Source organism: Chlamydomonas reinhardtii, chromosome 8 (assembly GCF_000002595.2).
Source record: "Chlamydomonas reinhardtii strain CC-503 cw92 mt+ chromosome 8, whole genome shotgun sequence".
Classification (NCBI taxonomy): Eukaryota; Viridiplantae; Chlorophyta; class Chlorophyceae; order Chlamydomonadales; family Chlamydomonadaceae; genus Chlamydomonas; species Chlamydomonas reinhardtii.
The window spans coordinates 1,706,285-1,718,914 of record NC_057011.1 but is presented as its reverse complement, the minus strand read 5'-3'; the positions used below and the strand labels follow the sequence as shown (position 1 = coordinate 1,718,914).

At 63.0% G+C, this 12,630-nt stretch overlaps 3 protein-coding genes across 3 annotated transcripts in view; 1 reads left to right on the top strand and 2 right to left on the bottom strand.

Annotated features, from left to right (window-relative positions):
• Positions 1 to 3,972, bottom strand: part of CHLRE_08g365950v5 (uncharacterized protein) — a 9,309-nt gene extending 5,337 nt beyond the window's left edge. The window contains exons 1-8 of the mRNA XM_043064929.1: positions 3,512 to 3,972; positions 3,041 to 3,234; positions 2,496 to 2,643; positions 1,841 to 1,948; positions 1,516 to 1,575; positions 1,076 to 1,173; positions 700 to 829; positions 78 to 251 (exon numbers count right to left, since the gene is read on the bottom strand). Coding sequence (XP_042921930.1) covers positions 78 to 251; positions 700 to 829; positions 1,076 to 1,173; positions 1,516 to 1,575; positions 1,841 to 1,948; positions 2,496 to 2,643; positions 3,041 to 3,234; positions 3,512 to 3,889 — 1,290 coding nt within the window. The 5' untranslated portion in view covers positions 3,890 to 3,972. The remainder of the gene's footprint in view (positions 1 to 77; positions 252 to 699; positions 830 to 1,075; positions 1,174 to 1,515; positions 1,576 to 1,840; positions 1,949 to 2,495; positions 2,644 to 3,040; positions 3,235 to 3,511) is intronic.
• Positions 3,973 to 6,377: 2,405 nt separating this feature from the next.
• On the top strand, positions 6,378 to 8,536 carry CHLRE_08g365900v5 (uncharacterized protein). The gene is made up of 4 exons (XM_001696073.2): positions 6,378 to 6,582; positions 6,792 to 6,983; positions 7,153 to 7,391; positions 7,622 to 8,536. The coding sequence occupies exons 1-4, from the start codon at positions 6,450 to 6,452 to the stop codon at positions 7,817 to 7,819; spliced, it is 762 nt and encodes a 253-aa protein (XP_001696125.1). The 5' UTR covers positions 6,378 to 6,449; the 3' UTR covers positions 7,820 to 8,536.
• Positions 8,537 to 9,560: 1,024 nt separating this feature from the next.
• Positions 9,561 to 12,630, bottom strand: part of CHLRE_08g365851v5 (uncharacterized protein) — a 7,912-nt gene continuing 4,842 nt past the window's right edge. The window contains exons 5-9 of the mRNA XM_043064928.1: positions 12,023 to 12,245; positions 11,596 to 11,749; positions 11,202 to 11,335; positions 10,730 to 10,824; positions 9,561 to 10,441 (exon numbers count right to left, since the gene is read on the bottom strand). Of these exons, the coding sequence (XP_042921929.1) occupies positions 10,337 to 10,441; positions 10,730 to 10,824; positions 11,202 to 11,335; positions 11,596 to 11,749; positions 12,023 to 12,245 (711 nt within the window). The 3' untranslated portion in view covers positions 9,561 to 10,336. The remainder of the gene's footprint in view (positions 10,442 to 10,729; positions 10,825 to 11,201; positions 11,336 to 11,595; positions 11,750 to 12,022; positions 12,246 to 12,630) is intronic.

Here is a 12,630-nt window from a genome sequence, read left to right as displayed (position 1 = left end):
TGAGCCACACCACACACACACACACACACACACACACACACACACACACACACACACACACGCACACACACACACACCTGCGGGCTGGGGATCTCCACCGGCCCCGCGCCGCCGAACGCGTTCACGTCCGCCCCCGGCTTGACGCGCGAGCTGAACACGCGGGTGGTGGTGTAGAAGCCCAGGTCGGCCAGCAGCGGCAGCAGCGCGCCACCCGGCTCGTTCAGCAGCGCGTGGCCGGCGTCCGGAAGCACCTGGAGGAGGGAGGAGGGAGGAGGAGGGGTTGCAAGGATGTTTGGAACAGGGGCATGGGGGTTGTAAATACCAGCCCAAACTAAGAGGCCCCAATACGGCAGTCAAGTAGTCGTCGCCCAACCCAGGAATGCAGTACGCGCTTGGTAAGGTCTGGAAGCCGCTGCCCCCAGTCCCCGGACTCTTCCCACCAGCTCCCAACGCCCCCGGTCTTGGTTCTTTGGGATCGGGACAAATTACCTCGCCCCGTGGAGCTCGCACTGCATTCTGGGTTGGGCGACATTCTTTGACTATTGGGACCTATTTCGTTGGGCTCGGGCACATAAGCCCCCCCCTACACTTCTCTGTACCAATGCCCAATCCTCCCCCTACCCCCCCGTCTACTATGCGACTGCACCTGCCTACGACTTCACTTCTTAATTAATCATGAATGTAACCCCCCACACGCACCTTTTTGAAGCCCCGCTGCAGCCTCTCCTCCAGCCGCTCCGCCTCCTCCGCGCTCCGCAGCAGCACGTCGCCGCCGCCCGCCAGCACCAGGCAGCGCTGCGGGATGCGGCCCAGGCGCGGAACCACCTGCCTGAGGGGCGGGGGGCGGGGGGCGGCGCGCGTGTATGCGGTAGTGCGTACGTGTGCGTCAGCGTGTCGAAAACGAAACGAAAGCCGGCCTTGGGTATGCATGTGGGTCAGCGGGTGTCACGTGTACGGCGTCATTGCGACGACACGCCTTGCGGCGGGCGGGAAGGACACGCCACATGGCCAACCAACACGCACACAAGCACGCACAAAAGCACGCCCACACCCGCCCGCACACACACGCGCTCACTTGACTCCCTGGTCCAGCATTCTGAGCCTGTGCTGGAAGGCGGCGGGCGGCAGGGAGCTGGTGAGCGCCTCCACCTGGGCCAGAGCGCGGCCCACAGCCTGAGGCGCAACAGGAGCGGGGGGGCGGGGGTAGATGTTTGAATGGGATGACCACATCACAAAGCGGGCGAAGGGGTGGGGGGTTTCCACGCATGACTACTCATAAGAAGGCAATGTTCATGTGACAAACACACACACACGGGCATTCGTTTCGATTTTACACACACACACACACACACACACACACACACACACACACACACACACACACACACACACACACACACACACGCACACGCGCGCGCGCGCGCATCGTTGCTGCATTGCATACACTGTCTTTGCGCTTTGTTTTCATTGCGCTTTTTATCACATACACCCACGCACACGCACGCCCGGCCCCACCTGTGCCGCCTCCTCGGGCTGCTGGCTGCTGAGGCCGCCCAACACCTGGCGCGCCAGGGCCTGCGAGCGCGTGTGCGTGTGCGCACACACCGGTCAGGCGTGAGTTGACGTGAGTTGTCCGGCACAGTGGCAGGGACCACGTGGGCGTCGCTGCAGGTCTGTCATGAGGCGTTGCGTCGCGGCGCGCTCCTAGCCAGCGACCGTCAGCGAGTCCGCACCCAGCCCCGCCCCAGGCCCGAGGCCCCAGACCCCAGGCCCCAGGCCCCCGCCAGGCCCGCCCCAGGCCCCCAGCCCCAAGGTCCCAGTCTCGAGGCCCCATCCTCACCTGTGGGCTGGTCCCCAGCAGGGGCGCCAGAGCCAGTGACAGCGAGGGCGGCGGCACCGCCGGGAGCTGCAGCCCAGGCAGCCCGGGCAGGGTTGGCAGCGACAGGCCCTGCATACACGAGGCACACACACACATACACGCATACACAAGGTGGGCTTCCGTTTCGTGTTCTGATACACACACACGCCACCCACAAGCACCCTGCCGCCACTGCAAGGGCTACCCCTCAGCCCGCGCGCCGCCGCCACCTGTTGTGGAGCCCACCGCGCCTGCGACCACTGCGCGAGCCACCCTCCCCACCCTCCTCCACACCGCGCCGCCCCAGTCCGTACCTCCCTCCCCAGCCGCCCTCCGCCCCCTTCCCTCCCCGCCCCTCCCCCTGCTCACGCGCTGCCACTTCCATTCAGCACCTTGCAACCCCCCTTCCTCTGGCCCCCCGCGGAGGAGGGTCAGGCCAAACCTCGCCTTCGCGCTCTGTGGACTGGCCCTGGGCCTTGTTTTACTTGGGATTGGACCAAACTACCCCACCTTGCAACTGTCGCCTCTGCCTGTGCTCCTCTAGTTTGGCTTGGTCTGGCTTAGTTTGGGCTGGTACTTACATCCCCCTCCTCCCTCCCTGCTCCTCTCCCTGCACTCCTCCTCCGCATCCTCGCACCTGCAGCAGCTGCTGCGGCAGCTGCGGCGGCCTCAGCGCCAGCAGCCCCGGCGGCAGTCGCTCCAGCAGCTCCGCCAGGCGGCCCAGCGGCGTGTCGGGCGCGAAGGAGGTGGCGGGGTTGACCAGGATGAGACGGTTGACCAGCTTCCTGCGGGAAGGTGACGGAAGGTGCGGGAGGTGGGGCAGGTGGGCAGGTGGGGGAGGTGGGGCGGGTGGGGGAGGTGGGGAATGCGGGGCAGGAAAGGGGGGGGTGTTGCATGCCCGAGCCCAACGCATGAACCCCCGGGGGGGGGCGAGGTGGGAAAGGTTGAGGCGGGCCCGCTGTTAAGGTACACCGTCGGGTTCGTCACGAATATGTTGACTGTCCTGTCGCCGCCCGCCTGCTTCTCAAGGTTGGGGAGGTTGGGGAGGTTGGGGAGGTTCGCTTTCCTCCTTTCTTCCCCTCCACCTTTCCCCTCACTCCCCTCCCCACGCTCTCCTCCTCTCTCTTTCGCATTGGGTTTGGTTTAGTTTTGGCTGGTATCTACAACCCCTGCTCCCCGCACCTGCAGTCCCACGCCAGCTGCAGCGCCAGCACGCCGCCCCAGCCCTCGCCCAGCAGGTAGACGGGCCGCTCGGGGGGAACGTCTGCCAGCTGGCGCCGCAGCCAGCTGCCGGCAGCTTCCGCCAGTTCGTGGAAGCTGGCGCGGCAGTCGGGCTCCAGCGTCAGCGCGTGCATGTCGAACGCCTTGGCCCAGGCCTGCAGAGGGTTGCAGGGGGGGGGGTGTGCGGGGGGTTTGCAGGGGGTAGGTGCGGGGGCTGCGGAGGATGTAGGGGGGTGGAGGCAGCGTGGTAGAGCGGGGGGAGCTGGTCGTGGTTGTGCGGTGTATGTGTGTGGTTGGGGGGGGGCGAACAAGGCACGGCTAGGTCAAGGTCGCGTGTGGAGCGAGTGGAGGTGGAGCGCGGGATGCGGGCGGCCCCAGCCCCAGAGTCTCTGTTCTGGAAGTCAAGCCGTCGGCCGCAGGCGCGAACCTTACCGGGTGCTGGTCAGAGCTCGTCAGGCCAGCCCCGTCAATATCGGGACAGTACAGTAGAAAAGGCAGCCGCTGTGTCTCCTTGTGGCCGGCGTCGGAGAGGCCTATAATCGAGACACCCGATGGAAGCACCGGCCAGGGTTCAGTACTCGGCCCCGAGCTGCTTCCAATGATGTTTGCAGCAGCGTGAAGTCCACTTGCGACATCCGCAGCCGTCGGCGAAGGGGCGCCAGCCGTTGCGCTCGCATCCACAACACCCGTGTGCCGCCGGCTCCCACCCAGACGCGAGCAAGTTACAGTCCTTACTACTTGTGAGCCAGGTAACCGTGCCCTCCCTTGTTGGGAAGGCATCGGGCGCTGAAGATTCATCGTGACCTGCATTTGTACTTCAGCTAGCTCTATTGGTAGGTGTATCTCAGCGTATGCACTTATGAAGCTTCAATAGATGCGGTTAGTCGCTGGACGATCTGTAAGGCCACCTCTCTCGAATGGACTGGGCAGGACCGAGTGGTCCCTCCTCTCCTGCTCCTCCACCTTCCTCCTGACCCGGAGCCCAGCCCCGCCGGGCAGTACCCTACACGCGCCAGGACATATCTGGACAAAATTTCTAACTGCCTGGAATGCTGCTCCTGGTGGTGCTGCTGGCTGTCGTAACTGCCCCCGCACGCTGCCCCATCCTTCCAGCATCAGCCAGCATTCGCTGGGCACCCACACCAACACTCGGCCACTCGCACCCCTGGCACCTGTTCAGAGTAGCAAAGGCAAGCGGCAAAACTCGGAAGAAGCGCTGACGATGAAGGAGGGGCGGTGCAGCGGAAGTGCGTGCCTCATGCTGTGCAGGGGGCGGGGAGGGGGGGGGGGTGGCAGTGGGGCGCAACGCGACACCAAAAAAGATCAGTTGGGCACACCGTCGTTGAACCTTTCCAAATGCAAAGAAGCTAAAAGTTGTGGCTGAATGATACATTTCACACAACTGCAGTCTTGTTTCGGGACGCGTCGACGAGGGTCGACGGCGTTCGTTAGGGACGGTCGACGGCGTTTGTTGGGTCGACGGCCTCTGGGCCGCTGGAGACAGCGCTTTGAGGAGCCGCCCCGATGGCAGCATAACTGCTGCATAATCGGTAACGCAGCACATCGTATGCTGAACTCAACATGCAGGGTTCGCAAACTTGCACGAGGTAGCCGAACCGTCGCGACTGGTCGACTACGCAAAATGTGTGCCTGCGGCGCTAACAAAAACGATTATGTACTTCTGCTCATTATAGCTAATCTGAGCCTGCATTAGAAACCCCTGCTTCCAGCGCGCGCGGCCCGCTTGTTTTTGGCCACTCGAAACGTGGCACCGGCCAAAGCCACAGATGCCCGCCCGGCACCATCGATATCTACCATCACCCGCCCTCACCCACGCAGCAGCTGAGCCCGCAGCAGCAGCAGCTGCTGGAGAGCCACCCGTCTCACCAGCTGCAGCAGGCGTGGGCGGCGCACAACAGCGGGCAGCAGCTGAGCCCGCAGCAGCAGCAGCTGCTGGAGAGCGACCATTCTTACCAGCTGCAGCAGGCGTGGGCGGCGCACAACAGTGGGCAGCAGCTGAGCCCGCAGCAGCAGCAGCTGCTGAAGAGCAACCATTATTACCAGCTGCAGCAGGCGGCGGCGGCCCAGCATCCAACCCAGGAGCAGCGGCAGCTGTTGCAGCAACAATCTGCGTGGGCCAGCAAGGGTGCCAGCAAGGGTGGCACAAAAGCACGTGACCGCCGGAATGCTGCCCGGGACCCGGACGCCGGTGCCCAGGTGCTGGTGGCACTGCAGCAGGCCTGGCACCGGGTGGCTGACCAGCAGCCGGTCGGCTGTCGGCTCTTCTCCGAGGATCAGGCGCGGCTGCTGAAGGCTGCCTACAGCGAATGGAGCAGCTTGGAGGGCCGGCGGATACCAATTAACCATGTGTGGAGCAACGCCGTGGCTCAGCTGACTGGTATCAAGCTAGAGAGCCTCTCAAGCTGGAGAGCCAGAAATGGATGCTGATAAGGTAGGGTAGGGGAGGGGAGGGGAGAGGAGGGGAGGGGAGGGGAGGGGAGGGGCGGGGAGGGGAGGGGAGGGGCACCACACATCACGCATGCGTCTCGATGGCCACACATCCGCATGCTGGCTGTCGTAACTGCCCCAGCATGCTGCCCCCTCCTGCACGCTCCTGCCAGCATTCGCTGGGCACCCACTCGCGCCCCTGGGACCTGGTCAGGGCAGCACAGGCAAGCGGCAAAGCTCGGAAGAAGCGCTAACAATGAAGGGGGGGTGGTGCAGCGAAAGTGCGCGCCTCATGCTGGGCAGGGGGGGGCAGGGGGGCGCAACGCGACACCGTCGTTGAACCTTCCTGGATCCAAAGACGCTAAAAGTCATGGTTGAAACACTTTGACACAACTGCAGTGTTTCGGGACGCGTCGACGAAGGTTGACGGCGTTCGTTAGGAACGCGGTCGACGGCGTTCGTTAGGGCGACGGCCTCCGGGCCGCTGACAGACAGCGCTTTGAGGAGCCGCCCCGATGGCAGCATAACTGCTGCATAATCGGCAACGCAGCACATCGTAAGCTGAACTAAAGATGCAGGGTTCGCAAACTTGCACGAGGTAGCCGAACCGTCGCGACCGGTTGACTACGCAAAATGAGTCGCTGCACTGCTAGCAAAAAAGATTATGTAGTTCTGCTTATTATAGCTAATCTGAGCTTGCATCAGGAACCCCTTCTTCCAGCGCGCGCGGTCCGCTTGTTTTTGGCCACTCGAAACGTGGCACCGGCCAAAGCCACAGCCCGGCCACACAACCGACACGTACGACCTCAAGGCCCATTGGCCCGCATATTTAAAGGCTCAATTTCCATTCAGAGTCATTCCCCAACCCACTTCTCAGCTTGCACCTCCTTGTGCACTTCTTCAGCCCTTCAACCCTACCAAAATGGCTATGATGATGCGCAAGGCCGCGGCTGTGCCCGCTTCTTCCCGCCGCTCGGTGGCTGTCAACTCCGTGAGCGGCAAGCGCACCGTGAGCGGCAAGGCCGGCGCCCCCGTGCCCGAGGACGTCCTGGCCTGTGAGTTCCTCGATTTTGCAACCTCAACCGCAGCTTGAGTTTTTCGGCCGACCGTCTCTCCAATTGTTGCATGGTCCTGTATACTGCCAGCATGAATTGTACTTCGGAGCGGCTCCGCATCCTTAGCCTTGCTGATTGCCGTCCTCCATCAATGTGCGCCGTAGCTTCCTTGCTTATGCTTATTCTGTGTTTGCCCTGCATACTCGCAGACGCCAAGACCCTGCCCGGTGTTACCGCTCCCTTCGACAACGTGTTCGACCCCGCTGGCTTCCTGGCCACTGCCTCCGTCAAGGATGTCCGTCGCTGGCGCGAGTCTGAGATCACCCACGGCCGCGTTGCTATGCTTGCCGCTCTGGGCTTCATCGTTGGCGAGCAGCTGCAGGACTTCCCCCTGTTCTTCAGTGAGTTCGGGGTTTTAGCTGCAGGAACAAAGAACGCTGCGCACGGGCCATATCAGTGCCGCTCTTCCTGTCCCCTCGTCCCTCCCCCTCGTCCACGCATTGCGTATCCAAGCGTAGCGCATGGCTGACCTTTCTGTTCCCTTTTCCCTCCTGCCTCCCCACCCAACAGACTTCGACGGCCGCGTGTCTGGCCCCGCCATCTACCACTTCCAGCAGATCGGCCAGGGCTTCTGGGAGCCCCTGCTGATCGCCATCGGTGTGGCCGAGTCCTACCGTGTCGCCGTCGGCTGGGCCACCCCCACCGGCACCGGCTTCAACTCCCTGAAGGACGACTACGAGCCCGGTGACCTGGGCTTCGACCCCCTGGGCCTCAAGCCCACCGACCCCGAGGAGCTGAAGACCCTGCAGGTGTGTACAGTGGCAGTTGATACTTTTGTTGCTGATGGTAGTTGACATTGCCTTGGTCGTTAGCTTTGGCTTGCATGCCCTGTTGTTGCAACAGCCGTACTTCACAGCGCACAGCTGTACTTACGGGCTAACAAAACAAAGCGCCGAGCCGAACCTCATACCATGCCTGCCACTAAACAAACTCGTGCCTGACTGTCGCGCCATCGCTTCCCTCCCTCTCCCGCCCGCAGACCAAGGAGCTGAACAACGGCCGCCTGGCCATGATCGCCATCGCCGCCTTCGTGGCCCAGGAGCTGGTGGAGCAGACCGAGATCTTCGAGCACCTGGTTCTGCGCTTCGAGAAGGAGGTTATCCTGGAGCTGGAGGACGTCGAGCGCGACCTGGGCCTGCCCCTCACCCCCCTGCCCGACAACCTCAAGGCCATCTAAGTGCCTCTTCCTCGATCGTGATCTGCTTCACGGTTTGGTCGCGGGCGGCTTCGGTTGCAATGTCGTTCATGGGTGGTACCCGGCGAACGGTGCGGCGAGCGCGGGATGGATGGTGTAGCGTTGTGTGAGTCGCTGGTAATTTTTTTACACACGCGCTGTTGGCAGAATTGTGTGACATGGGATGGGGATTGACACGCGCGCAGCTGCAGCACGCGGCATGGGCATGCGGAAATGCGTGTCGCGGGTGGGTCCTGGGCAGCGCAACTAGACACTACGGAGCAGAGAATTCTTTTGCGAACATATACAGGAGTGCTGTGAATGTGGTTGAGTGCTGAGCGGACCGACTTGCACGTGTGTGGAGTGGTTAGTTGAAGCTGTGGCGTCTCAGGCTTTGCGATGCATCCAGCCCGGCTTGCTTGGCTGGCACGGTTGCAAGCGCCAGGCTGAGAGGGCCAAAGAATAAGAGCGTGACAGCCGGATGAGGCGATGACTGCAATTCGTGCATCGCTGTACACACATAAGTTTTGACGCTGTGAGCGTGAGTGCATCGGATGTATAAGAAATGGGCTGCTGTATATTTGCTTGTGCGCCCTGGTTGTTTAACATGTATTAAGCATGTGCTTTCAAACACATGCTGGATTCGGATCGTATCTTCCCCCTCTCATGGGAAGAGAAAGCTCACCACCTCAGGGTGATACGCTGTAACCCGGAAAGATGATACATGAGTCACTATGAATCTTGGGCAGGGTTGCTGCACACACTGACACGGGCAAGGGGGCATACAGCTGCGCTCGGCTGCAAACACGCAGTCGGATAACTTCAGCAGGGTTCCCAGGCGACGGCGATCTGGGTCGTGCGGATCTGGGTCGTGTGGGTAACCTTCTGACGCGGTGACGCCCCTGCTCCCTGCCTGTTCGGCGTGGGGCTGCGAGAACTGTCCAGGTACGTCAGGAGTCAGCTGCACTGCTGCAGAAGTTCAACACCTCTGCCGCCAGTCCAAGTCTCAAACACAATACTCATGCGCATGACTTCGCCGCAATGCTCCATCGCTCTTTGCACACCGACATGCAGCCGTGCTAGGAGCAAGCAGGGGAGTGACTCGTCGCCCTTCACCTCCGCCGCCGCTTGTCCCCCCGGACCCCTTCCCCCTCTGCTACAGCCGCCTGCCCCGCCGCCGCCATGCCGGTCGGCAGTAGCATCTCGGTCTCCAGGGAGGCGTTACCGAGCTAACCGTGACACCATCCCCTCAACCCGGTCAAATAGGCCGGGGCTAAATCCTGCTCTGCCGGTGAAATGCACTGCCCGCAGAATAGCGTGTCACTCCGACACCCTGGAATGATCACTATGATGCCTACTAGAGCAGTAGTGCTGGAGACTGCAGTAGGCCCGCGGCAAAGCAGGCCGCAGGCGGCACGCCCCTGGGGTCCAGAGCACCGTGATCGCATTCCACGTCACTGCCTCATGATGGCAAAGGTCAGCGGGGCAAGGGGCCAGCAGGGCAAGGGCAAGGGGCGGCACGGGGGGCAGGGCAAGGGCGGCACGGGGGGCAGGGCAAGGGCAAGGGGCGGCAAGGGGCCAGCAGGGCAAGGGCAAGGGGCGGCAGGGCAGCAGGGCAAGGGGCGGCACGTCGTGCCGCACCACCAGCGGGCTCGTCATCCACCCTCCCTATGGCCCGTTCCTACCCCCGATTCCTCCCCTGTCGGCCATATTGGTGGGCCCTACGGCGGCCTTACTCGCCGTACCGTAAGCATATCAACGCTGGTATACAGGTGTACCGTGCATACGCCCACGCTCCTTACATTGCAGCCACCCTTCCAGCGAGGACCACATCATCGCACACATCTGATGCGCGCGGCGGGCGCTCTGCTTTCTCGCTTCGTACTGATGAAAGCGACACCAGTCGGCGAATGCCAGTGCCGCCCAGCAGCACACGCGCACGCAAGCGCCAAACGGCACAAGACCAATTGAATACCTCTACAAAGCCCGCTGATGACGCAGGTGCCCCCTGGGCATCGCCTCTGGCTCTCTTACCTACCCGTTATTGATATGCTTGAAAGAACGCAACACGCACAAGCCCATCCCGTAATCAGCGCGGAAGCCTGAGCTCAGCCGGTCAGCCCTTTCAAGTATCAAGCCCCTTTCAATGCGTCGGGTGCCTGGCTAATGCCACAGGCATCGTAAAGCATTGTGTCAGGCATGGCGAACCTTTTGTGTATGCGTACAAGTCGGTGCCGTGCCTATTGAGTTCGGTGCAGGGGCGATGGCCATCCCCTGGGTTGGTGTCTTCCGTGAAGGAATGCGCATGGCTTGGCCTTGCTTTCCATAGAAATAACATCATCAACATGGTCGCTTTCGATTGTTTCAGTCACATGCATGGACTCCTATGATGCTATCACTGAACACCTTATCCACCTAGATAGTAACACCTTCTGGGCTAGATCAATGCATTGCAGTCCCGCAGCCGCCCTGCCGCCCTGCTATCATAGCTGGCCTGCAGCAGCAGCCGCCGCCCGGGCTCTACTGCTGCCCCTGCACGAAGGCTCCGTGGAAGCGGAAGGGCACGGCGAAGGGCAGCTGCAGCCGGGCGGTCTCGGTGAAGGTGCGCCCGTCCAGGACCAGCAGCTGCGTGGGGGGGTGGGTGGGGCGGTAGGTGGGAGGTGGGGCGGTGGGTGGGAGGTGGGGTGTGGGTGGGGGCGTGTGTGCGGAGGGGGCTGAGGACAGGGGAGGGGAGCGTGGGAGGGGAGAGGACAGGGCGTGCGAAGGGAGGGAGGCGGCGAGTGGTGCACACAGCCTTCATGTGTCTTTGTGCCGTTCCTTGGGCATGCTGCCTTCCCACATACGGCACACGCACACGGCTGTTGCGTACGCACGCGCCGGATGCACCGCAGCACCACCGCTCGACCCACGCACCTGGCTGCCGCCGCCGTCGCCGCGTGTGAGCAGGCTGAGCACCACGCCGTCGGCCTCCTCGGTGGCGCCGGGCCGCGGCACAAAGGACGGCTCGGCTGCGGAGGAGGAGTGCAGGAGGTGGAGGCGGTGGAGGAGGTGGAGGCGGCAGCGAGGGGATCGGTTTGGAGGTGAAGGAGCAAGCAGGGGCACGCGCGTGCACACGCACTGTATGGCCGAGTGAGGGTAAGGTCGAACGGTTGTGTGAGGCGCTTTCCGTTTGCAAGGGAGGGCGTAAGAAACAGGCCACCCCACTGCTGGGCAACTGGCGGCGCGCTGCGAAGTAAAGGCGCTACAAGCCTGCCACTTCAAAACCGCCCGCACAAACAGCACACACGTGTTACGAGCCCTACGTGTCCCCTTCCCCTGCCATTCCAAACACACACATTCCCCGACGACACGCACATCACCCGCCCCCCCCCGCTCTGTGACTCACACAGCATGGACCCGGGCTCGTGCCACACCCGGCTGGTGCCGGCCTCCGTGTCGTGCTGCGCCAGTGCGTTGGCCATGTTGGTGGGCCGTACGGCGGCTGTGCCGTACGTGTAGCGGTACGGCTTGAACTTGTACCTGCATGTACGGTATGCCGTACGTGCAGTATGTGGGATGCGGGGTGCGGGGGATGGGGGGAGTTTGGTGCGGGTACCGTGAACGTGCCAACTGGAGGGTTGTGCCTGGTGTGCATATACGGTATGTACCGTTGGTAGAGGGCACAGGTGCCGTGCCCCAGGCACGTACCCACTCCCGATCCAAACCGTGCACCCCCGCGCCCTTGGGCAGATTCTGTTCCTCAGCAAAAGTGCCGTACTGTCAAGTTGCCGTACACTCACTCGGGGTTGAAGGCGCAGAACTCGATGTAGTTGCCGTACGCGGCATCGTCCCGCAGCAGCGGCGCGGGGGCGGCCAGGGTGGTGGGGCCGGCGGGTGCGCCCGAGGCGTCCGTGAGCGGGATGGTGAGTCGGGCCAGGCGGCTGGGGGAGATCTCTGTGTGAGGGCGATGGGGTGGTGGTGGGGGGGGGGTGGAGGCTGAGGGGGTGGCCGGGGGGGAGGTGGCTTACTCCAACCCCAACTCAACCAAGGCCCAGCAAGGTCGCAGAGCGCGAAGGCGGCGTGAGGGGGAGGGGAGGCGAGAGGGTACGTACTGGATTGGGTATGCGTGAGGTACAGCCGTATATGGTCAACAGTCCTTTGACACAAGCACGCTCGGGGTGAGGATCTGGGTCGCACACGCTCATACACCGTGCCGCATGTACGCACCGCCGCCGGGGAAGGCCGTCAGGTTGTCCACCCGCAGGTCGTTGATGATCTGGGGGTCGTCGTACACCGACAGATCCACACAGATCTCGGATCCAGATCCACCGTTGGCGGCGGCGGTTGGCCGCTCGAAGGCGTTGGAGAAGTGGAAGGTGAAGAAGGGCGGGGCGGTGTGGGTGACCACGCCGCTGCCGTCCAGTGCCACAACGTGCACGCGCGTGCCCGCCTGCGGGCGGTGCCGTCACGATTGCAGCGTGGGCGCTACTTCGTGGGATTGTTTGCAAAGCCAGGGATGATCAGGCCCAGAGGCGGGACACACTCATCGCCACTTCCCTCCCCTTCGGCCCTTCTACTTGCCCCCGCCCCCATCCCCGCCATCCATCTCTCCTGTCAAAGCCGGTGGTGCTACTTGGCGGGTTTGTTTGGAGGCCACGGACGCTCGGGGCCAGGGGCGGGACAACGCGGCATCCGGGAATGCCCGGAAGTTCCCTCCTCTCCTACTTGCCCCCGTCCCCTATCCCTGCCATCCATGATGAGTGTGTCCGGCCCCCGCCCCCTCCCTGCCTCGCTCTCTCTCCCTCCCCGCACCCTCCTCGCCCCCTCCCACTCCC